The 25474-nt window shown below is 47.4% G+C and overlaps 1 protein-coding gene across 1 annotated transcript in view; it reads left to right on the forward strand.

Moving 5' to 3' along the window:
* The window catches only part of LOC122923180 (E3 ubiquitin-protein ligase Mdm2-like), a 56261-nt gene extending 43280 nt beyond the window's left edge, over window positions 1–12981 (forward strand). Inside the window, exons 8-10 of the mRNA XM_044273914.1 lie at window positions 9543–9665; window positions 9835–9909; window positions 12463–12981. Coding sequence (XP_044129849.1) covers window positions 9543–9665; window positions 9835–9909; window positions 12463–12981 — 717 coding nt within the window. The remainder of the gene's footprint in view (window positions 1–9542; window positions 9666–9834; window positions 9910–12462) is intronic.
* The last annotated feature ends 12493 nt before the right edge of the window (window positions 12982–25474 follow it).

The following is a 25474-nucleotide window of genomic DNA, read 5'->3' on the forward strand; positions in this document are numbered from 1 at the left end:
TGGGCCCCGGCACTTGCCCGGGGATGCCGGGTTATGACGCCGGCCCTGAGTCCTACCGTCAGTGGATTGGCGCCTTTACTGTGGTTATCTTCTCCCTTTTCCTCTCCTATCACAGTCAGGTATGTAGTAGTGCACTCCACATATACAACCACTGCCGGCAGCCTATCCGCTCTATGCTATAGTCACCATCCTTCCTTCCTTTGGTGCCCTGCCGTTATTCTTTCACCTTTTGGAGACACATCCAAGAGGTTCCTTGACTGACACTCTTTTTTGGGAATTTTTTCCTCACCCCTGTTCCAGGGACCGTAACATGTTTACTCTTCCCGCTCGCTCAGCCGTATGAGGGCTTGTTTTTTGCAGGACAAGTTGCACTTTCTAATTTCATCATACATGATGTGGTGGGAAGCTGGAAAGGAATTCCAAATGGGGGGAACCTGGAGTAAAAAAACACAATTCCCCAACAGATACCAGACGTGTAGAGTTTTTCGTGAGTTTTAATACAAAAAAAATCTTGAAAAAAATTACTTTTTTTCTATTTGTGGCCACATTCTGACCCTATAGCTGCAGTTATGTGTTTTGCGGGGCAGTCCGGATTGTATCCGCAATTGTAGGAGATGAATGCAAATTGTTCCCACTAATGTATTACCTTGTGTCCTCTGGAATACTTTCCTTCTCTGAGTGCGAACGGCTCTCGGAAACGGTAACAAATGTCACTTAGGCTACTTTCACACTGGCGTTTTCTGCGGATCCATCATGGACCTGCAAAAAACGCTTCCGCTTTGATAATACAACCGCCTGCATCTGTCATGTAATGAACTTCACTTCATGTCAATGGAGGACGGATCCGTTCCCTTTGACTTACATTGTGCGCCAGGACGGATCCGTTTCTAGTGTGCCAGACTGCATCAGAGAAAACGGATCCGTCCCCAGTGACTTACATTGTGGGCCAGGACGGATCCGTTTCTAGTGTGCCAGACTGCATCAGAGAAAACGGATCCGTCCCCAGTGACTTACATTGTGGGCCAGGACGGATCCGTTTCTAGTGTGCCAGACTGCATCAGAGAAAACGGATCCGTCCCCAGTGACTTACATTGTGGGCCAGGACGGATCCGTTTTCTGTTGTGTCAGACTGTCAGAGAAAACGGATCCGTCCCCAGTGACTTACATTGTGTGCCAGGACGAATCCGTTTTCTAGTGTGCCAGACTGCGTCAGAGAAAACGGATCCGTCCCCAGTGACTTACATTGTGGGCCAGGACGGATCCGTTTTCTGTTGTGTCAGACTGTCAGAGAAAACGGATCCGTCCCCAGTGACTTACATTGTGTGCCAGGACGGATCCGTTTTCACTGACACAATCTGGCACAATAGAAAACGGATCCGTCCTCCATTGACTTACATTGTGCGCCAGGACGGATCCGTTTTCACTGACACAGTCTGGCACAATAGAAAACGGATCCGTCCTCCATTGACTTACATTGTGTGCCAGGACGGATCCGTTTTCACTGGCACAATCGGGCACAATAGAAAACGGATCCCTCCTCCATTGACTTACATTGTGTGCCAGGACGGATCCGTTTTCACTGACACAGTCTGGCACAATAGAAAACGGATCCGTCCTCCAGTGACTTACATTGTGTGCCAGGACGGATCAGTTTTCACTGACACAGTCTGGCACAATAGAAAACGGATCCGTCCTCCATTGACTTACATTGTGTGCCAGGACGGATCCGTTTTCACTGACACAATCGGGCACAATAGAAAACGGATCCGTCCTCCAGTGACTTACATTGTGTGCCAGGACGGATCCGTTTTCACTGACACAGTCTGGCACAATAGAAAACGGATCCGTCCTCCATTGACTTACATTGTGCGCCAGGACGGATCCGTTTTCACTGACACAATCGGGCACAATAGAAAACGGATCCGTCCTCCAGTGACTTACATTGTGTGCCAGGACGGATCCGTTTTCACTGACACAATCGGGCACAATAGAAAACGGATCCGTCCTCCATTGTCTTACATTGTGTGCCAGGACGGATCCGTTTTCACTGACACAGTCTGGCACAATAGAAAACGGATCCGTCCTCCATTGACTTACATTGTGCGCCAGGACGGATCCGTTTTCACTGACACAATCGGGCACAATAGAAAACGGATCCGTCCTCCATTGACTTACATTGTGTGCCAGGACGGATCCGTTTTCACTGACACAATCGGGCACAATAGAAAACGGATCCGTCCTCCATTGACTTACATTGTGCGCCAGGACGGATCCGTTTTCACTGACACAGTCTGGCACAATAGAAAACGGATCCGTCCTCCAGTGACTTACATTGTGCGCCAGGACGGATCCGTTTTCACTGACACAGTCTGGCACAATAGAAAACGGATCCGTCCTCCAGTGACTTACATTGTGTGCCAGGACGGATCCGTCCTCACTGACACAATCTGGCACAATAGAAAGCGGATCCGTCCTCCATTGACTTACATTGTGCGCCAGGACGGATCCGTTTTCACTGACACAATCTGGCACAATAGAAAACGGATCCGTCCTCCAGTGACTTACATTGTGCGCCAGGACGGATCCGTTTTCTATTGTGTCAGAGAAAACGGATCCGTCCCCAGTGACTTACATTGTGTGCCAGGACGGATCCGTTTTCTAGTGTGCCAGACTGCGTCAGAGAAAACGGATCCGTCCCCAGTGACTTACATTGTGTGCCAGGACGGATCCGTTTTCTAGTGTGTCAGACTGTGTCAGAGAAAACGGATCCGTCCCCAGTGACTTACATTGTGCGCCAGGACGGATCCGTTTTCTATTGTGTCAGAGAAAACGGATCCGTCCCCATTGACTTACATTGTGCGCCAGGACGGATCCGTTTTCTAGTGTGCCAGACTGCATCAGAGAAAACGGATCCGTCCCCAGTGACTTACATTGTGCGCCAGGACGGATCCGTTTTCTATTGTGTCAGAGAAAACGGATCCGTCCCCATTGACTTACATTGTGGGCCAAGACGGATCCGTTTTCTATTGTGCCAGACTGCGTCAGAGAAAACGGATCCGTCCCCAGTGACTTACATTGTGCGCCAGGACGGATCAGTTTTCTAGTGTGCCAGACTGCGTCAGAGAAAACGGATCCGTCCCCAGTGACTTACATTGTGGGCAAGGACGGATCCGTTTTCTAGTGTGCCAGACTGCGTCAGAGAAAACGGATCCGTCCCCAGTGACTTACATTGTGGGCCAGGACAGATCCGTTTTCTAGTGTGCCAGACTGCGTCAGAGAAAACGGATCCGTCCCCAGTGACTTACATTGTGCGCCAGGACGGATCAGTTTTCTAGTGTGCCAGACTGTGTCACAGAAAACGGATCCGTCCCCATTGACTTACATTGTGCGCCAGGACGGATCCGTTTTCTAGTGTGCCAGACTGCGTCAGAGAAAACGGATCCGTCCCCAGTGACTTACATTGTGGGCCAGGACGGATCCGTTTTCTAGTGTGCCAGACTGCGTCAGAGAAAACGGATCCGTCCCCAGTGACTTACATTGTGGGCCAGGACGGATCCGTTTTCTATTGTGTCAGAGAAAACGGATCCGTCCCCAGTGACTTACATTGTGCGCCAGGACGGATCCGTTTTCTATTGTGCCAGACTGCGTCAGAGAAAACGGATCCGTCCCCAGTGACTTACATTGTGCGCCAGGACAGATCCGTTTTCTAGTGTGCCAGACTGCGTCAGAGAAAACGGATCCGTCCCCATTGACTTACATTGTGGGCCAGGACAGATCCGTTTTCTAGTGTGCCAGACTGCGTCAGAGAAAACGGATCCGTCCCCAGTGACTTACATTGTGGGCCAGGACGGATCCGTTTTCTAGTGTGCCAGACTGCGTCAGAGAAAACGGATCCGTCCCCAGTGACTTACATTGTGGGCCAGGACGGATCCGTTTTCTAGTGTGCCAGACTGCGTCAGAGAAAACGGATCCGTCCCCATTGACTTACATTGTGCGCCAGGACGGATCCGTTTTCTATTGTCAGAGAAAACGGATCCGTCCCCAGTGACTTACATTGTGCGCCAGGACGGATCCGTTTTCTATTGTGCCAGACTGCGTCAGAGAAAACGGATCCGTCCCCAGTGACTTACATTGTGCGCCAGGACGGATCCGTTTTCTGTTGTGTCAGACTGTCAGAGAAAACGGATCCGTCCTTAGTGACTTACATTGTCCGCCAGGACGGATCCGTTTTCTATTGTGTCAGAGAAAACGGATCCGTCCCCATTGACTTACATTGTGCGCCAGGACGGATCCGTTTTCTATTGTGTCAGAGAAAACGGATCCGTCCCCATTGACTTACATTGTGGGCCAAGACGGATCCGTTTTCTATTGTGCCAGACTGCGTCAGAGAAAACGGATCCGTCCCCAGTGACTTACATTGTGCGCCAGGACGGATCAGTTTTCTAGTGTGCCAGACTGCGTCAGAGAAAACGGATCCGTCCCCAGTGACTTACATTGTGGGCAAGGACGGATCCGTTTTCTAGTGTGCCAGACTGCGTCAGAGAAAACGGATCCGTCCCCAGTGACTTACATTGTGGGCCAGGACAGATCCGTTTTCTAGTGTGCCAGACTGCGTCAGAGAAAACGGATCCGTCCCCAGTGACTTACATTGTGCGCCAGGACGGATCAGTTTTCTAGTGTGCCAGACTGTGTCACAGAAAACGGATCCGTCCCCAGTGACTTACATTGTGCGCCAGGACGGATCAGTTTTCTAGTGTGCCAGACTGTGTCACAGAAAACGGATCCGTCCCCATTGACTTACATTGTGCGCCAGGACGGATCCGTTTTCTATTGTCAGAGAAAACGGATCCGTCCCCAGTGACTTACATTGTGCGCCAGGACGGATCCGTTTTCTATTGTGCCAGACTGCGTCAGAGAAAACGGATCCGTCCCCAGTGACTTACATTGTGCGCCAGGACGGATCCGTTTTCTGTTGTGTCAGACTGTCAGAGAAAACGGATCCGTCCTTAGTGACTTACATTGTCCGCCAGGACGGATCCGTTTTCTATTGTGTCAGAGAAAACGGATCCGTCCCCATTGACTTACATTGTGTGCCAAGACGGATCCGTTTTCTATTGTGCCAGACTGCGTCAGAGAAAACGGATCCGTCCCCAGTGACTTACATTGTGCGCCAGGACGGATCCGTTTTCTAGTGTGCCAGACTGCGTCAGAGAAAACGGATCCGTCCCCAGTGACTTACATTGTGTGCCAGGACGGATCCGTTTTCTAGTGTGCCAGACTGCGTCAGAGAAAACGGATCCGTCTCCAGTGACTTACATTGTGCGCCAGGACGGATACGTTTTCTATTGTGTCAGAGAAAACGGATCCGTCCCCATTTACTTACATTGTGGGCCAAGACGGATCCGTTTTCTAGTGTGCCAGACTGCGTCAGAGAAAACGGATCCGTCCCCAGTGACTTACATTGTGCGCCAGGACGGATCCGTTTTCTATTGTGTCAGACTGCGTCAGAGAAAACGGATCCGTCCCCAGTGACTTACATTGTGGGCCAGGACGGATCCGTTTTCTAGTGTGCCAGACTGCGTCAGAGAAAACGGATCCGTCCCCAGTGACTTACATTGTGGGCCAGGACGGATCCGTTTTCTAGTGTGCCAGACTGCGTCAGAGAAAACGGATCCGTCCCCATTGACTTACATTGTGCGCCAGGACGGATCCGTTTTCTAGTGTGCCAGACTGTGTCAGAGAAAACGGATCCGTCCCCAGTGACTTACATTGTGCGCCAGGACGGATCCGTTTTCTAGTGTGCCAGACTGCGTCAGAGAAAACGGATCCGTCCCCAGTGACTTACATTGTGGGCCAGGACGGATCCGTTTTCTAGTGTGCCAGACTGCGTCAGAGAAAACGGATCCGTCCCCATTGACTTACATTGTGCGCCAGGACGGATACGTTTTCTATTGTGTCAGAGAAAACGGATCCGTCCCCATTTACTTACATTGTGGGCCAAGACGGATCCGTTTTCTAGTGTGCCAGACTGCGTCAGAGAAAACGGATCCGTCCCCAGTGACTTACATTGTGCGCCAGGACGGATCCGTTTTCTATTGTGTCAGACTGCGTCAGAGAAAACGGATCCGTCCCCAGTGACTTACATTGTGGGCCAGGACGGATCCGTTTTCTAGTGTGCCAGACTGCGTCAGAGAAAACGGATCCGTCCCCAGTGACTTACATTGTGCGCCAGGACGGATCCGTTTTCTAGTGTGCCAGACTGTGTCAGAGAAAACGGATCCGTCCCCAGTGACTTACATTGTGGGCCAGGACGGATCCGTTTTCTAGTGTGCCAGACTGCGTCAGAGAAAACGGATCCGTCCCCAGTGACTTACATTGTGCGCCAGGACGGATCCGTTTTGGAGCGCTGAGCCCATGACGGATCTCACAAACAGGAAGCCAAAACACCAGTGTGAGAGTAGCCTTATCAGTCATGTCCAAACTGCGGCCCTCCAGCTGTTGCAAAACTACAACTCCCAGCATGCCCTTATTGCTGTAAGCTATCCAGGCATGCTGGGAGTTGTAGTTTTGCAACAGCTGGAGGGCCGCAGTTTGGACATGCCCGTCCTAGATGGATATGTTTCCGTTATACAATGGTTAAGACTTATTGGCAGAATCCAGAGAATCCTTTAGGTGTTGAAGCGACTGCAGAAATGTTAGAACTGAAGCACCACCTTAGAGCCACTTCTAAAATGTATTAACCCTTTTGCTACCAGTGCCGTACGAGTACGGAGGTGGAGCGATAGGCAAACATGGCGTGCAGCGGGCGTCATGGCCGGCAGGACTCTGCTGTTTCAATTGAAGGCTTTAGATGCCGTGATCAAGTGAGATTGCGCCATCTAAATGCGCACCCGGCCTCGCCTGTGGCCAATGGGGAGGCTGGTAATTGATTTGAATGGGCTCAGTCTAAAGAGGCTGAGAACATTCAGAGTGCAATTCCTGTTTTGGCCACCAGGTGACAGGCCAACATAAGAAATGAGCAATTCTCAATAATGACTCCAGTTTAAAAATACGGGATTGTTCAAAAACTAGATGTTGTCGGCTCAGATATGGGCTTCAGAATCAGTCCAAATTTTTCTGAACTGTTAAATATATAAAATAAATAAAAAAATAAAAGTTTAAATCACCCCCCCCTTTCCGTATAATAAAAATATAAATATCTAAATAACAAAAACTATAAACCTCATAGTTATCACCGTGACCTAAAACGCCCGTACTATTCAAATATAAAAATATTTTTCCAACACGACCAATGGCGTAACGAAAAAGGAAGATGGGGAAGAAAAATGAAAAGGCCAAAACGTAAAGGGTTAAGAGCGGGGGAGATGCGTGGAGCCATCTAGTGGCCACTTATCCCGGGCCCCAGCATTTTGGATAGAGCATAGTTCTTTGTGTTCCCCTACCAGGATGTCATGCTGCCCCTGGTCTCATATACCTTCTATATAAAAAGAATCTTCATATAAAAGAGAGGATTAAAAAAACATAAAAATGATCTTCTCCTTCGGGCGGACATAATCGCCTCTAAGTTCTTTTATCCAGTATCTTAATCTGATCTGTGCGAGCAGTGACACAAAGGGACAGTTGTATGTGCAAAAATATATCATCGTTTTTATAAAAGAATATAAAATCAATACTATTGCAAAACAAATGATGAAGTTACAAATTAATACCCAAAATGTACCACACGGTGGCGCTAACACACCCCTATCTGACCAGCACAGTGTGACTTAGTGATTTATGACCACCAGTGTCGTACCTTTAACAAGCGGACTCATATACCAAGAGAAACTTAGGATCTTCTGTTATCAAACAGGCTGTAACAATAAAACACGGATTATACAGGAATATGATAAAATATTCAGCTCGGCAATCAGACTGTGGACAATAACTCTCCAAGGGTTTAGTCCTCTCTTCAAACAATGTCAGATCTTCCAGTAACAATATGCATCTTCGCTAAGAGAAGAATCAGCATTATGGAGGCACCTGACACTATATATTCCCACAGTATGGGGACTCTTGGCTATATACCGAGAGAAATATCTTATTATTATCATGAGCAGTAAACAAAATATACGTTACCGGGTCACAGGTAGACAGAGTTCAGATGGGACCAGTTCTCAGGAACTTTCCTAGTAATCCCAAAATAATAATCCAAGTTTCTTCTGGAAAAGTTTTCTTTTTGATTGGATGGATCTATGGATCTCTTTTGCTGCTCCGCACACGAGTAATTATTCCCCCCCTTATCTAAGAATCATCCCCTTTTAGATTAGGGATTTCCAATCAGGTAAGGTGGGTGTATTCGCATGCTAATAAAACCATGATGTCATATTAAGTCCTAATATGGCATAGAACAAATAATGAAATAATATAATATTGTCCATCTGCCTCCAGATGGCACTGTGGTACTGCAGATGAACATCACAACTTTTAAGCATTTAAAACTAAATATCTAATAAATATGTTCACAGGACCTTCTTGACCTTTTAATATACATCATTGAGGAAGGCGTTTTCCTGACACTTTTAATTACCTATATCCTGGACTTGTTGGAGTCGGTTGTCTTCTCCTATCTTTGTGAAATGTGTTAACTTGATGAAAATTTTATATAATGGCTTTGATGCTTGGCATCGAACTTGTACATTTCACTTATCTACATCCATGAATAACTATTGTTTTGAAATAAAATTTACTCTTCTCAGAAATCCACAATTAACATAAACTTACTTCAATGTTTCTGTACCTTCTACAATACCTTCTAAATGATAAATACATGGTATAACATATATAAATCGATACATTGTTACACATGGATAACACATTATATGAATTATTGATTAAAATATGTTGTAATCTAAATATGCCATACAGAGCTATATATAATATAATTATGAATATATAAATTGAACCTCATACAGCAGGTGTGCCTCAAGGATGGGAATCCTTATCACGTCATGGCTTATCCATGAAACAACCTTGTTCCCTTCAGACAGACATGTCTGGGGAAGCTAGTTTACTCCCCATAGATAATCCCATATCTTCAGTAATAACTTTTGAATATATAAATTGAACCTCATACAGCAGGTGTGCCTCAAGGATAGGAATCCTTATCACGTCATGGCTTATCCATGAAACAACCTTGTTCCCTTCAGACAGACATGTCTGGGGAAGCTAGTTTACTCCCCATAGATAATCCCATATCTTTAGTAATAACTTTTAAATACAATATCCGTTCATGTTCACAATTATTTTTATATAAACTGAATTTGCCATGAACTCATCTTGGCTTCCTCAGCCACATAATAGAACTTTGGTTCAGGCTGATTTTATTCTTAAAGTCAATGCGATGAGCATTCATTTTGGTTATAATGTCATTAGATAATATTGTATACGTATGAAAATGCACAACACTGGTGAGGACAGCACAGAACTGATGACGGGTGCCCTTGACTGGCATCGTAGGAAGTCTTAATCCTGTTGGATCTTTTTTTTCCTGTTCCCTTTAGGACCATGAGGCAGGTTCTGTCTCTGATCAGTTCAGTGTTGAGTTTGAGGTGGAGTCTGTATATTCCGAAGATTATAGTCCCAGTGGAGGAGAAGAAAGTCTGTCAGATTACCTGGATGATGAGGTAAGACTGTTAGAAGCATGGATGTCACTGGCATCATGCAGAATCTAGATTTGCACTGGTGCCTGGAGGGAACTATTGGGTACAGTTTGGTGTGACCTCACTCTAGTGTTGCTTTACAATCTGCCTTCTATCAATACTTTTACCTTCTCATTGTCTTCTCGGGCCTCAGGTTTACCAGGTGACTATGTACCAAGATGAAGAATCAGGAGACTCTTTGGACGAGGAGATGGACATTTCTGAAGCTGTAAGTATGACCTTGCTGAGCTTACACAGAAGAAAGATGGAATCTGATATTAACCCCTTAAGGGCTCTGCCTATTTCACCGTAAGGACTTGCCCATTTTTTGCAAATCTGACCAGTGTCACTTTAAGTGCTGATAACTTTAAAATGCTTTTACTTACCCAGGCCGTTCTGAGATTGTTTTTTCGTCACATATTGTACTTCATGACACTGCTAAAATTGGGTCAAAAAAGTTTAGCAAATTTCAAAGTTTCAGTTTCTCTGCTTCTGTAATACATAGTAATACCCCCAAAAATTGTGATGACTTTACATTCCCCATATGACCACTTCATGTTTGTATCATTTTTTTGAATGATATTTTTTTTTTGGGGGGGGGATGTTACATAGCTGATAGGACCTCCTCCTCATAGAGGGAAGGCTGTCAGTCACTGATAGGACCTCCTCCTCATAGAGGGAAGGCTGTCAGTCACCGATAGGACCTCCTCCTCATAGAGGGAAGGCTGTCAGTCACTGATAGGACCTCCTCCTCATAGAGGGAAGGCTGTCAGTCACTGATAGGACCTCCTCCTCATAGAGGGAAGGCTGTCAGTCACTGATAGGACCTCCTCCTCATAGAGGGAAGGCTTTCAGTCACTGATAGGACCTCCTCCTCATAGAGGGAAGGCTTTCAGTCACTGATAGGACCTCCTCCTCATAGAGGGAAGGCTGTCAGTCACTGATAGGACCTCCTCCTCATAGAGGGAAGGCTGTCAGTCACTGATAGGACCTCCTCCTCATAGAGGGAAGGCTGTCAGTCACTGATAGGACCTCCTCCTCATAGAGGGAAGGCTGTCAGTCACTGATAGGACCTCCTCCTCATAGAGGGAAGGCTGTCAGTCACTGATAGGACCTCCTCCTCATAGAGGGAAGGCTGTCAGTCACTGATAGGACCTCCTCCTCATAGAGGGAAGGCTGTCAGTCACTGATAGGACCTCCTCCTCATAGAGGGAAGGCTGTCAGTCACTGATAGGACCTCCTCCTCATAGAGGGAAGGCTGTCAGTCACTGATAGGACCTCCTCCTCACAGAGGGAAGGCTGTCAGTCACTGATAGGACCTCCTCCTCACAGAGGGAAGGCTGTCAGTCACTGATAGGACCTCCTCCTCATAGAGGGAAGGCTGTCAGTCACTGATAGGACCTCCTCCTCATAGAGGGAAGGCTGTCAGTCACTGATAGGACCTCCTCCTCATAGAGGGAAGGCTGTCAGTCACTGATAGGACCTCCTCCTCATAGAGGGAAGGCTGTCAGTCACTGATAGGACCTCCTCCTCATAGAGGGAAGGCTGTCAGTCACTGATAGTACCTCCTCCTCATAGAGGGAAGGCTGTCAGTCACTGATAGGACCTCCTCCTCATAGAGGGAAGGCTGTCAGTCACTGATAGGACCTCCTCCTCATAGAGGGAAGGCTGTCAGTCACTGATAGGACCTCCTCCTCATAGAGGGAAGGCTGTCAGTCACTGATAGGACCATCTCCTCATAGAGGGAAGGCTGTCAGTCACTGATAGGACCTCCTCCTCATAGAGGGAAGGCTGTCAGTCACTGATAGGACCTCCTCCTCATAGAGGGAAGGCTGTCAGTCACTGATAGGACCTCCTCCTCATAGAGGGAAGGCTGTCAGTCACTGATAGGACCTCCTCCTCATAGAGGGAAGGCTGTCAGTCACTGATAGGACCTCCTCCTCATAGAGGGAAGGCTGTCAGTCACTGATAGGACCTCCTCCTCATAGAGGGAAGGCTGTCAGTCACTGATAGGACCTCCTCCTCATAGAGGGAAGGCTGTCAGTCACTGATAGGACCTCCTCCTCATAGAGGGAAGGCTGTCAGTCACTGATAGTACCTCCTCCTCATAGAGGGAAGGCTGTCAGTCACTGATAGGACCCCATCCTCATAGAGGGAAGGCTGTCAGTCACTGATAGGACCTCCTCCTCATAGAGGGAAGGCTGTCAGTCACTGATAGGACCTCCTCCTCATAGAGGGAAGGCTGTCAGTCACTGATAAGACCTCCTCCTCATAGAGGGAAGGCTGTCAGTCACTGATAGGACCTCCTCCTCATAGAGGGAAGGCTGTCAGTCACTGATAGGACCTCCTCCTCATAGAGGGAAGGCTGTCAGTCACTGATAGGACCTCCTCCTCATAGAGGGAAGGCTGTCAGTCACTGATAGGACCTCCTCCTCATAGAGGGAAGGCTGTCAGTCACTGATAGGACCTCCTCCTCATAGAGGGAAGGCTGTCAGTCACTGATAGGACCTCCTCCTCATAGAGGGAAGGCTGTCAGTCACTGATAGGACCTCCATCCCACAAGTGGTACCTTGGAACTGAACCTGAGTTCGGGAATTTTATTTATTTTTTTTACAGTAGAAGTCAATTTATGAAGTTATTGCTCTTGCTGCGTACAGTATTGAAATGAAGTTTTATGTGAATAGACTTTGGATGTTTCAGCTGAAGTTGATTCGCTCATCCCTAGTCATCAGTATAAAAATGTCTGAAAACCCCTTTAATGTTTTTTGAAATCTCATTACAGGATTACTGGAAGTGTTCACAGTGTGATGAGATGAATCCTCCTATTCCAAGATACTGTAAAAGATGTAGGTCTCTTCGTAAAGACTGTCTCCCAGACCAAAGTGAAAAGAAGAATTTCCCCTTGAAAAGAAAAGGGATTGAAGTTTCCCTGGAAGATGTGGGCATTGATGTCCTAGATGGCAAAAAGCCCAAACTGACAGATATGCAAGATTCAGTTCTCGCAAGAAAAGATGATGAGGGAATCCAGAGCTTTTCTCAGCCCTCCACATCTTGTAGTCAGGAGGAGTACAGAGATGGTGACCAAGCTCACCAGGAAAGTTTAGAAGGGAGCCTTCCACTTTCTAGTGTTGGACCTTGCGTAATCTGCCAGACTAGGCTGAAGAATGGCTGCATTGTCCATGGCAGAACAGGGCATCTCATGGCATGTTATACATGCGCGAAAAAGCTTCAGAAGAGGAACAAGCCTTGCCCTGTATGCAGACAACCAATTCAAATGATCGTATTAACCTATGTCAGCTAGAAGGCAGGACAGATGAATCAACACAGCATGAAGATGCAAGACCAAAACATTGGACTCTAGAATATATGACTGGTAGAGGAGGGACTGTTAGAGCCTAAATAAGCTTCCGTTATACGGAAATAACTTACTACATTACTTTATTTTTGCACTTGCACATAAATGAACAGTTTATGCAGGTTATTTTTAAGTGGACCGCTTACTTTAAATTTAAAGGGAACCTGTCACCTGGATTTTGGGTATAGAGCTGAGGACATGGGTTGCTAGATCGCCGCTAGCACATCCGTAATACCCAGTCCCTATAGCTCTATGTGCTTTTATTGTGTCAAAAACCGATTGAATAGATATGTAAATGACCCTTAGATGAGTCCTGTCTCCTCCATGCTTCAGAGATGAGTCCAGCGCTCTCGGACTCTGAGCCCAGCCACGCTCACTGTGAAGGAGTCCAGCACCGTCCGAATCTCCTCCTTGCTCCCCAATGTCACAAACCTAGAGCGCCGTAATCTTGCGATGTGCGAGCTAGCGCATGCGCAGTTCATTCCCTGAGGCTGATGCCAGCACAGGGAAGCAACACTATGCCGACACTGCGCATGCGCTAGCTCACGCATTGCGAGATTACGGCGCACTAGCTTTGTGATGTCGGGGAGGAAGGAGGAGATTCGGAGTATGCAGAGCGGTGCTGGGCTCCTTCACAGTGCGCGTGGCTGGGCTTCGGAAACGTTAGTAACAGCTCCTGGGGCGTCTTACTTGCCTCATTTACATAGATATAAAATCTCCTTTTTTGGACACAATAAAAGCACACAGAGCTACGGGGAATGGATATTGCGGATGTGCTAGCGGCGATCTAGCAGCCCATGTCCTCAGCTCTGTACCCCAAATCCAGGTGACAGGATCCCTTTAAGGAGTCAATTCCATCAGTGTGGCAGTCAGACAGTGAAGACCTCCATAGAAAGTTCTAGGTGTGGTAAGCCCTAGCCTACAGTGTATTAGATGGGCATTTGAAGTTCCCTAGCAGGGACCTGTCACACGAGGTCAGTATAAAATCTGTTGAAAGGTTATCCCCCTTATGGCATGCCGTGCCTTCTTCTAAATCTTATGTACTCCTGGCTTTCGTGCTGCTAGGAATCCGTATTTAGATTGCGTCCTAGCAGTATGTGCGCTGTTGACTCCAATAGGATCCTGCAACAATCATCCTTGGACCAAATACTCATTTGTCTAGTCATCAGTAACGTGACTGTTGGAATTATTTGGGTACTGCCAAGGTATTTCTAATAGAAAGAAGCTCCAAATCCGTGAGTAGGGGCAGGAGGACCTAAACAGCAGGAAGTCGTTTGGGTTTTAGTTATCACTTAGAACAGGATTAAAGGCCCCTTTACACGGCTGAAGAAAGCGGTATTTACATGCAGAGACCCCCACCCACCCCACAATTTGAGGAGTGATTGCTGATGCCATTTAGGTTCTAACAGTCCCTTCTCTACCCTTCATAGATTCCCATACAGAGTCGTTGTTTGCCCGCAGCGGAGCGCTGTGCTGCCGGCAAATGATCTTATTAGCAGATGAATAGCGTTTGGCTTATTCGTGGGGTAATGATGGCGCCTTTACACCTGCAGTTCATGGCTAACGGACATTCCTACGAATGCTAGCTAGCAGTTATGTGCCTGATGCTAAGCTAGTGTAACAGGTCCTTTAGGCCCCTTGTGGACGAGCGTTTGTCACACTACTACGAGTCCGCAGCTCCCAGCACGGACCGGGTCACATAGCATTCTATTCATTTATGGTGCTATGTAACCCTTACAATTCTGGAATGTATTAGATGACACTGACATAATGCTGTCAGTGTTCTACAATACTTTCCAGAACTGTAAGGGTTACATAGCATCCTAAATCAATAGAATGCTATGTGACCCCCGGCAGCGCTGGGAGCTGTGGACAAACGCTCGTCTGCAAGGGGCCTTGTTCTTTAAATGGATTTTCAGAGAAAACACGTTGATGCCCATCTTTGCCATTGGTGCCGGACTGGTGGTCAGCTGATCAGCAGATGCGGCTGCTGCCTTCCAGAGCGCCACGTGATTCGAGGCTGAGTCGTAGTACCGGTCACAGCCAGATGTACCGACGTCTGAATGTCTGTCCAGTTAGGGGGATACCCTCACACCCCATACAGTTGGCTGTTCACATCTTACTCTGGTTAAACCATGTGATGCCAGGTAGGTGACCTTCAGATGCTCATGTGGCACAACTGTAAGTAGGTTGTGCCTGGTCATCCTGAAAGGTTGCTTTTTCTGAAAAAACACAATTTCATAGTAGACGGCTAGTTATGGAGAAATAACTGGCTTCAAATGCAAAGTAAGGTAAAATATACATCCATTACCTAGCTTCTAGGATTGGTAACGCTTTGCTAAACATGTCCTTCCTCAGCTCATCCAGTGACGCTAAAGGCTTGTGTCACATTAAAGGTGTTGTCCAGGATCAGAAAAAGATGGCCACGTTCTTTCAGAAAGGGCACCGCAGGTTCAGCCCCATTCAGTTCAGTGGAGCTGTGCTACAATAGCAGACACTTCAGACTTGGAGCTCACATATAACATCTTGTAGCTGGGGAAAGTGAGACTTCTTAGGACGCAGCCAAGGAAATTGTCCAATCTGAGCTCAGGTCCGGATACATTGCAGATGGACTTGGCCGCTTACTGTCCTATTTGCACGCCCTGTAGGGTGATATAAATTATATTGCTACTTCTAAGAGGTTTTTTCTTTATACTATACAGACAATATTATTTGGGGGAAAACAATGTAATGTTCTCCTGTGTTACTGAAATCGGAGATAATTCGGAAAAGTTTCTCCCGTGAAGTAGTTTTCTTGTGTGTTTTCTGTTTGGTGGTGGAGCGTGTATTGAATTACCAAAGTCTTTGATTGAAGTTTTCCATATTCAGGTTTACATAAAATACCAATTTAAAGGGGTTGTCTGGGTTCAGAGCTGAACCTGGACATACCCCCATTTTCTCCCGGCAGCCCCCTGACTTGAACTGCTCCGATGCTCTCCTTCGAGCAGAGCAAAGGCTTTTGTTTACAATAACACACTGCCGGACGGAGACTTCCCCCCCAGCAGTGTGTCCGGTGACGTCACCGGCTCTGGTGGGTGGGCTTTAGTGCTGCCCTAGCCGTTTTACAGGCCACAACAGTGCTAAAGCCCACCCATCAGTGCCAGTGACGTCACCGGGCTTCCTGCCATCCTGATGCAGAGCCCGGTTTGTCACCAGAACTCCAGAAAATGCCTTTGTCCTGCGCGATTCAGCATGAACTGCTCCGATGCTCAGTCAGGGGGCGGCCGGGGTGACAATAGGGGCATCTCCGGGCTCAGCTCTGACAACCCCGACAACCCCCGCTAAGCAGTTTTCTAAAGAATTATTTCTGATAGAGCTGAATAAACATAGTTATGTTACAAAAAGAAGATGTGTAGAAGATATATACAGGTATACAGGTATATATAAATGTGTAGAAGATATATACAGGTATACAGGTATATATAAATGTGTAGAAGATATATACAGGTATACAGGTATATATAAATGTGTAGAAGATATATACAGGTATATATAAATGTGTAGAAGATATATACAGGTATATATAAATGTGTAGAAGATATATACAGGTATATATAAATGTGTAGAAGATATAAACAGGTATACAGGTATATATAAATGTGTAGAAGATATATACAGGTATACAGGTATATATAAATGTGTAGAAGATATATACAGGTATACAGGTATATATAAATGTGTAGAAGATATATACAGGTATACAGGTATATATAAATGTGTAGAAGATATATACAGGTATATATAAATGTGTAGAAGATATAAACAGGTATACAGGTATATATAAATGTGTAGAAGATATATACAGGTATATATAAATGTGTAGAAGATATATACAGGTATACAGGTATATATAAATGTGTAGAAGATATATACAGGTATACAGGTATATATAAATGTGTAGAAGATATATACAGGTATACAGGTATATATAAATGTGTAGAAGATATATACAGGTATACAGGTATATATAAATGTGTAGAAGATATATACAGGTATATATAAATGTGTAGAAGATATATACAGGTATATATAAATGTGTAGAAGATATAAACAGGTATACAGGTATATATAAATGTGTAGAAGATATATACAGGTATATATAAATGTGTAGAAGATATATACAGGTATACAGGTGTATATAAATGTGTAGAAGATATATACAGGTATACAGGTATATATAAATGTGTAGAAGATATATACAGGTATATATAAATGTGTAGAAGATATATACAGGTATACAGGTATATATAAATGTGTAGAAGATATATACAGATATACAGGTATATATAAATGTGTAGAAGATATATACAGGTATATATAAATGTGTAGAAGATATATACAGGTATATATAAATGTGTAGAAGATATATACAGGTATACAGGTATATATAAATGTGTAGAAGATATATACAGGTATACAGGTATATATAAATGTGTAGAAGATATATACAGGTATACAGGTATATATAAATGTGTAGAAGGTATATACAGGTATACAGGTATATATAAATGTGTAGAAGATATATACAGGTATACAGGTATATATAAATGTGTAGAAGATATATACAGGTATACAGGTATATATAAATGTGTAGAAGATATATACAGGTATACAGGTATATATAAATGTGTAGAAGATATATACAGGTATACAGGTATATATAAATGTGTAGAAGATATATACAGGTATACAGGTATATATAAATGTGTAGAAGATATATACAGGTATACAGGTATATATAAATGTGTAGAAGATATATACAGGTATACAGGTATATATAAATGTGTAGAAGATATATACAGGTATACAGGTATATATAAATGTGTAGAAGGTATATACAGGTATACAGGTATATATAACGTTTCATGTCACCAGAGTTAGTGGTAGACACTTAGTTACAACATGGTTTCCCTCCCCCATCTCAGTTGTAGCCATTGGTGAATGTCGACCAATATCCATTCTCTGTTATTTTCTGTGGAATAAAGGATTTTTTGGGTTACATTTTGTGTTGAGTCTTTTTTTATTACATTTTTTGTTGAATGTGCATTTTGTACTAAGGGTCTGAGATTCCCAGTTGGAGAAACCAGTCGGTATGTAGAAAAGGACGAATAGTTGCCGATATTTCTCCCGTGGTGAAGAAGGCTGATATATATGGTTTCCAGTTTGTAAAGCAGGAGTCGTCTCCAGTTACAGTATTCCGTCTCTAGACGTTCCGGTGTCGGACACTCATTTATTACATTGGTGGAGTTTCTGATTTAGGCCAGTGATTTCAGAGACCTCTTAGCTGCTAAGATTAATACATGGAAGGCTGCTGGTATTTTGGGTTTAGTGGTTTCCCTCCCTATATGAAATAGAAGGATCACTGGATCCATTGGGATTTTTATGGGACTCTTGGTTTCTATCATAATTAGGAAGTTTTGCCAAGAATCTTGTACCCTTGGACAGGACCATAGTCCATGAGTAATGTCTGTGGTAGGGCAGTGGGTTATTCTACCTTCAGGTTTTTGTTAGGGTCCCTAGGAGTATGGAAGCCATATAAAGCCCTGTGGGTTATCATAAACGGTGTCTCCCTCCAGATTTCACTACAAACATGTCTTCGAATTAAAGTCCAACCTTCCATTAACTGGTCCGGGGTAGTCAGGTTTGGGAATTCTTCAGGTCTCAGCGATTCTGTCACCTCTTGTTACTGTATAGAGATGCGGACATGCACGGCTAGATCGCCGCTAGCATGTCCGCAATATACCTGTCCCATAGCTCTGTGTGGTTTTATTGAGTGCAAAAAATGATTTTATATATATATGTAAATCAGCCTGGTAAGGAGCCCAAGGGGCTGTACTAACCGTTCCGGAGCCCAGCACCGCCTGTCACCGGGAATCTCCTCCATGCTCACAAAGTCAGATCGCCGTAATCTCACGATGCACGAGCTCGCGCATTCACAGTTCCTTCCCTGAGGCTGATGCCAGCACAGGGAAGGAACACTATGCCAGCACTGCGCATGCACGAGCTCGCACATTCACAGTTCCTTCCCTGAGGCTGATGCCAGCACAGGGAAGGAACACTATGCCAGCACTGCACATGCGCGAGCTCGCGCATTCACAGTTCCTTCCCTGAGGCTGATGCCAGGACTGGGAAGGAACACTATGCCAGCACTGCACATGCGCGAGCTCGCGCATTCACAGTTCCTTCCCTGAGGCTGATGCCAGCACAGGAAAGGAACACTATGCCAGCACTGCGCATGCACGAGCTCGCACATTCACAGTTCCTTCCCTGAGGCTGATGCCAGCACAGGGAAGGAACACTATGCCAGCACTGCACATGCGCGAGCTCGCACATTCACAGTTCCTTCCCTGAGGCTGATGCCAGGACTGGGAAGGAACACTATGCCAGCACTGCACATGCGCGAGCTCGCGCATTCACAGTTCCTTCCCTGAGGCTGATGCCAGCACAGGAAAGGAACACTATGCCAGCACTGCGCATGCACGAGCGCGCGCATTCACAGTTCCTTCCCTGAGGCTGATGCCAGCACAGGGAAGGAACACTATGCCAGCACTGCGCATGCACGAGCGCGCGCATTCACAGTTCCTTCCCTGAGGCTGATGCCAGCACAGGGAAGGAACACTATGCCAGCACTGCGCATGCGCGAGCTCGCGCATTCACAGTTCCTTCCCTGAGGCTGATGCCAGCACAGGGAAGGAACACTATGCCAGCACTGCGCATGCGCGAGCTCGCACATTCACAGTTCCTTCCCTGAGGCTGATGCCAGCACAGGGAAGGAACACTATGCCAGCACCGCGCATGCGCGAGCTCGCACATTCACAGTTCCTTCCCTGAGGCTGATGCCAGCACAGGGAAGGAACACTATGCCAGCACCGCGCATGCGCGAGCTCGCACATTCACAGTTCCTTCCCTGAGGCTGATGCCAGCACAGGGAAGGAACACTATGCCAGCACCGCGCATGCGCAAGCTCGCGCATTCACAGTTCCTTCCCTGAGGCTGATGCCAGCACAGGGAAGGAACACTATGCCAGCACTGCGCATGCGCGAGCTCGCACATTCACAGTTCCTTCCCTGAGGCTGATGCCAGCACAGGGAAGGAACACTATGCCAGCACCGCGCATGCGCGAGCTCGCACATTCACAGTTCCTTCCCTGAGGCTGATGCCAGCACAGGGAAGGAACACTATGCCAGCACCGCGCATGCGCGAGCTCGCACATTCACAGTTCCTTCCCTGAGGCTGATGCCAGCACAGGGAAGGAACACTATGCCAGCACCGCGCATGCGCAAGCTCGCGCATTCACAGTTCCTTCCCTGAGGCTGATGCCAGCACAGGGAAGGAACACTATGCCAGCACTGCGCATGCGCAAGCTCGCGCATTCACAGTTCCTTCCCTGAGGCTGATGCCAGCACAGGGAAGGAACACTATGCCAGCACTGCGCATGCGCGAGCTCGCACATTCACAGTTCCTTCCCTGAGGCTGATGCCAGCACAGGGAAGGAACACTATGCCAGCACTGCGCATGCGCGAGCTCGCACATTCACAGTTCCTTCCCTGAGGCTGATGCCAGCACAGGGAAGGAACACTATGCCAGCACCGCGCATGCGCGAGCTCGCACATTCACAGTTCCTTCCCTGAGGCTGATGCCAGCACAGGGAAGGAACACTATGCCAGCACCGCGCATGCGCAAGCTCGCGCATTCACAGTTCCTTCCCTGAGGCTGATGCCAGCACAGGGAAGGAACACTATGCCAGCACCGCGCATGCGCGAGCTCGCGCATTCACAGTTCCTTCCCTGAGGCTGATGCCAGCACAGGGAAGGAACACTATGCCAGCACCGCGCATGCGCGAGCTCGCACATTCACAGTTCCTTCCCTGAGGCTGATGCCAGCAAAGGGAAGAAACACTATGCCAGCACTGCGCATGCGCGAGCTCGCACATTCACAGTTCCCTCCCTGAGGCTGATGCCAGCACAGGGAAGGAACACTATGCCAGCACTGCGCATGCACGAGCTCGCGCATTCACAGTTCCTTCCCTGAGGCTGATGCCAGCACAGGGAAGGAACACTATGCCAGCACTGCGCATGCACGAGCTCGCGCATTCACAGTTCCTTCCCTGAGGCTGATGCCCGCACAGGGAAGGAACACTATGCCAGCACTGCGCATGCGCGAGCTCGCACATTCACCGTTCCTTCCCTGAGGCTGATGCCAGCACAGGGAAGGAACACTATGCCAGCACTGCGCATCCGCGAGCTCGCACATTCACAGTTCCTTCCCTGAGGCTGATGCCAGCACAGGGAAGGAACACTATGCCAGCACTGCGCATGCGCGAGCTCACACATTCACAGTTCCTTCCCTGAGGCTGATGCCAGCACAGGGAAGGAACACTATGCCAGCACTGCGCATGCGCGAGCTCACACATTCACAGTTCCTTCCCTGAGGCTGATGCCAGCACAGGGAAGGAACACTATGCCAGCACTGCGCATGCGCAAGCTCGCACATTTACAGTTCCTTCCCTGAGGCTGATGCCAGCACGGGGAAGGAACACTATGCCAGCACTGCGCATCGCGAGATTACGGCGATTTGACTTTGTGAGCAAGGAGGAGATAATATGGCACCTAGTCGGGCGGAGCGCGCTGCTGGAAATCACACCGGCACAAACAGACTACTAAATCAGCGGGAGAGAGAGGAGCGCACTGCTCCCGCTCCCCGCTATCTAGCTCCATATTCCGCCCATCAGGAGCGGGCGCCAAGCGTGCCGCTCCGACAGGGTTAATGGTGGACAAGACAGTCTTGGACGCCTCGTGCGCCGCACAGCTCTTACGGCATGGGGGACTCCGGCTGCGAGGGTGAGTACTCTGCCCGACCTGGATCCAGGCAGTGTCTGTTTCGGGCGATGCGCAATCTGCTCCGCTCCAGGCCCCCTTTTGACCCGGACCGTCTGGCAGTGCTCCCAGCGGCCGGGTGTTAATTTAGGCCCCGGGTTTTGCGGCAGACTAGGCCACAACTCTTCCCGTTTGGGGGAGGGGGCGGCGAGCTGGCGCAAATTGTTTCCGCCTAGCTGTTCCCCTCCCCCAGAAGCCAGCTGAGCTCCGCCCCTGCTCTCTGCATTTTTAACCCTTCCTGGCCAGCCATTTCTTTTGGCCAGCGCTGGGTCTTTAAGGAGTTAAAACAGTGCGGCTACTTATGAAGTAACGCTCCGACTCCCAGTATTATAAACAAAAAAAGCATTTAGTACGGGCCCCGGTCCCCTTAGCACACATTCTGGGAAAGTGGTTATGCATAATCATCGTACGGTAACAGACTGGGCCTGTACCCTGTCCTGGTCACAGAAGGACCTCTCATAGTCCCAATCCACCCTACACGGCCGCCTGGTTGATACTTCTGCATACACCTGCGCAATACAGTGAACCCTGAAGGATTCCCTATACTCCCTCCGGGGCCATTGGCTCACAATCCTCCACCTGCGCATCCAAGAAGGACCTCTGACATTCCCAATCATGCTCAGACAGACCTTCCCTCCCCGGAGAGGGTCAGTCTAAGGGGGGGGAATCGCTGATTCAGACCCTGACATGAATCCGAAGCAATCTCCCAAGATTGCGTCTACGGTGGCCAGCAGTACTTGTCGTATGCATTGCCCCCTTCCTTGGGCGGAGTAATTGCACTACTTTGGGATACAGTACTGGCCTTATACATTGTGCAACACGCCAGACCTGCAGGGTACAGCGAAGTGAGGTCACGGTTATGGGCAGTCGAGGGTTGCTCACTGTATTGGAGAACCCTGGGCAGGCATGTGGCAGTGAAGGAGAGGTAGACACGGTTCCTCTGGGGCACACTCTGTATGGAGGGACCAGGCCTGATGGTGGATGAGGTGCCCTGGATGTTACGGGTATTTTGATTGCCTGGGGCAAGGTCCCTTTAAGATACGTGACGCCAGTGCCTGTGATGGTGGCACACTGGTTGATAGTTGGAATAAGTGAGGTACACAGGTGGTATAGTGAACCAAACGTTGCTTTACTTAACAGTCCAACTTTGTACATGCAGATGGTGACACAGTCTCTTAGTTCACAGATTTACAAGCAGGCTTACTCCACAAGATGGCAGGTATTGGTTATGATACTCAGAGGGTAAATCCACAATGCACTCAGAATCAGGTTGTACCTTTCCTCAGAATTAGCGTACACTGTTCCTTCTAGAACTCCTGTCTGGCTCTCTATCCCAAGGCCCGGATGCCTAAATGGTGGCTTAAATCCTTGGTAACTATATCTTCCTCAGGTATTAGATCCTTGCTTTACTTTCTAATGCATCTGCCCATCAGGGTTACTTATCTTTCCCTGTGATTTCCTTACTTGTCTGGTGAAGGACTGTGGGTTTCTCCCAGGAGGTTCTGTCCTGCTACTGGGGTGACTTCAGAGCTAACTAAGGCTCTCTTGGCTTCAGGCAGGCTAGGTCTCCTCACTAGCCTCCTGGTCATAGCTAGCAGCCAGGGCTATCAAGCTGCATGTCAGGAGGAGGCCCTCAGCATATCTCTGGCTGATGCCTTCTAGCTTCTGTCTTCTCAGACTCCTGACTCTGCACTAACACTCCCTGTCTAGGCCTGGACATTTATACTAGGGGCTCCCTATCTCCCTCTAGTGTCTGGGATGTCTAACTACACCCAACTAGGCCTGCTATTGCATCATACAGGGGAACATTGCAAATAAAAACACATTAGAACATACATTAAATGCACAATTAAATGTAACATTTCTGTCCCTTGTGAGTAGGAGTAACGCGCACACCAATTGACCCTTGTGTAGTGCCCACCCCTACCTAGTGGGACACTACATACCCCCATGCTATAACGTTGCCCTGCCCAGCTGGATACTGCACCTGTAATAGAACAATAATGCAAAGCAGGAAAATACATCTACATTTGCGAAAAAATACATTAAATGTATATATCAGGCAGTTCCACTGGTTTAGGAATAAGTAACGGTGAAAAGGGGCGTCGTTCTCTTCTCTCAGGATAGTGTGAGGGTTTTGGCAGCTCACAACATTCAGACTGTGTGTAACCCCACCATGGCACCCGGCTGTCTGGGACAAGCCCTTATGGTATTGAGGGATCGTCCATGAGCCTGTCACCTGACCAATGGTGTGCCTCCTGGAAGGCTATTGGTCCACAGCTCACAACATTCAGACTGTGTGTAACCCCACCATGGCACCTGGCTGTCTGGGACCAACCCTTATGGTATTGAGGGATCGTCCATGAGCCTGTCACCTGACCAATGGTGTGCCTCCTGGAAGGCTATTGGTCCACAGCTCACAACATTCAGACTGTGTGTAACCCCACCATGGCACCCGGCTGTCTGGGACCAACCCTTATGGTATTGAGGGATCGTCCATGAGCCTGTCACCTGACCAATGGTGTGCCTCCTGGAAGGCTATTGGTCCACAGCTCACAACATTCAGACTGTGTGTAACCCCACCATGGCACCCGGCTGTCTGGTACCAGCCCTTATGGTATTGAGGGATCGTCCATGAGCCTGTCACCTGACCAATGGTGTGCCTCCTGGACAGGGGCGGATTAAGTGCATGATAGGCCCGGGGCTGTCTACCCAACTTGGGCCCCCCCCCCCCCTCCATTTTAGTTTATTTTTATTTATTTTTTGTATGAAGAGGCTGCGGTGCCTTATGAGCGCCACAGTCTCTTCTTAGGCCATATGACATCTTCAGACAAAAAAAAAATACCCCAAATTGGGTCCTAAACTGAAAAATTTGGTCGTCAAATTTTAAATACATATAATTGTAATAAAAAAGACATGGAGGAGAATACAGCACCACATACCTCTTACATCCAGTGACATCTCCTGTCATGTAGACCTTTTATTTCCTTTTCTCCTCCATTTGACCCAGACCACCATGGCAAATTCTTTTAGCCGCATCTCGTCTCTACAGTTTGTAACACAGAAACGTTAGATTTCTCAAATTTTCCATCAACCTCCTCATCCTGGTGTCCCCACAGTGTCATCCTGCCACCCCCAATACTGTGCCCGTTGTGCTCCCCAATGCCCCAGGAACTATACTGCTGAAAAAATAGTGACCCTGATAGATATAATTGGGGTAATTTATCAAACTGGTGTAAAGTAGAACTCGATTTCCAAAAGAGCTGTCAAATATGAAAGGTGGAATCTGATTGGCTGCTATGGGCAACTAAGCCAGTTCTGCATTACACCAGTTTGATAAATTACCCCAAATGTCCCTATAATGTCCACAGCAGCTATAATGTCCCCTAGAGACCCCCAGTAATAATACCACCCTCTATTGTGCTCCAGACAATAATCCCTGTATAGTGTCCCCAGAAATAATAGAATTGCCCCTATAGTGCCTCCCCAATAGCAACACCCCATATAGTAATTTCCACCACACT

The sequence above is a fragment of the Bufo gargarizans genome, unplaced genomic scaffold (genome assembly GCF_014858855.1).
Source record: "Bufo gargarizans isolate SCDJY-AF-19 unplaced genomic scaffold, ASM1485885v1 original_scaffold_1315_pilon, whole genome shotgun sequence".
In the NCBI taxonomy this organism is placed as follows: domain Eukaryota; kingdom Metazoa; phylum Chordata; class Amphibia; order Anura; family Bufonidae; genus Bufo; species Bufo gargarizans.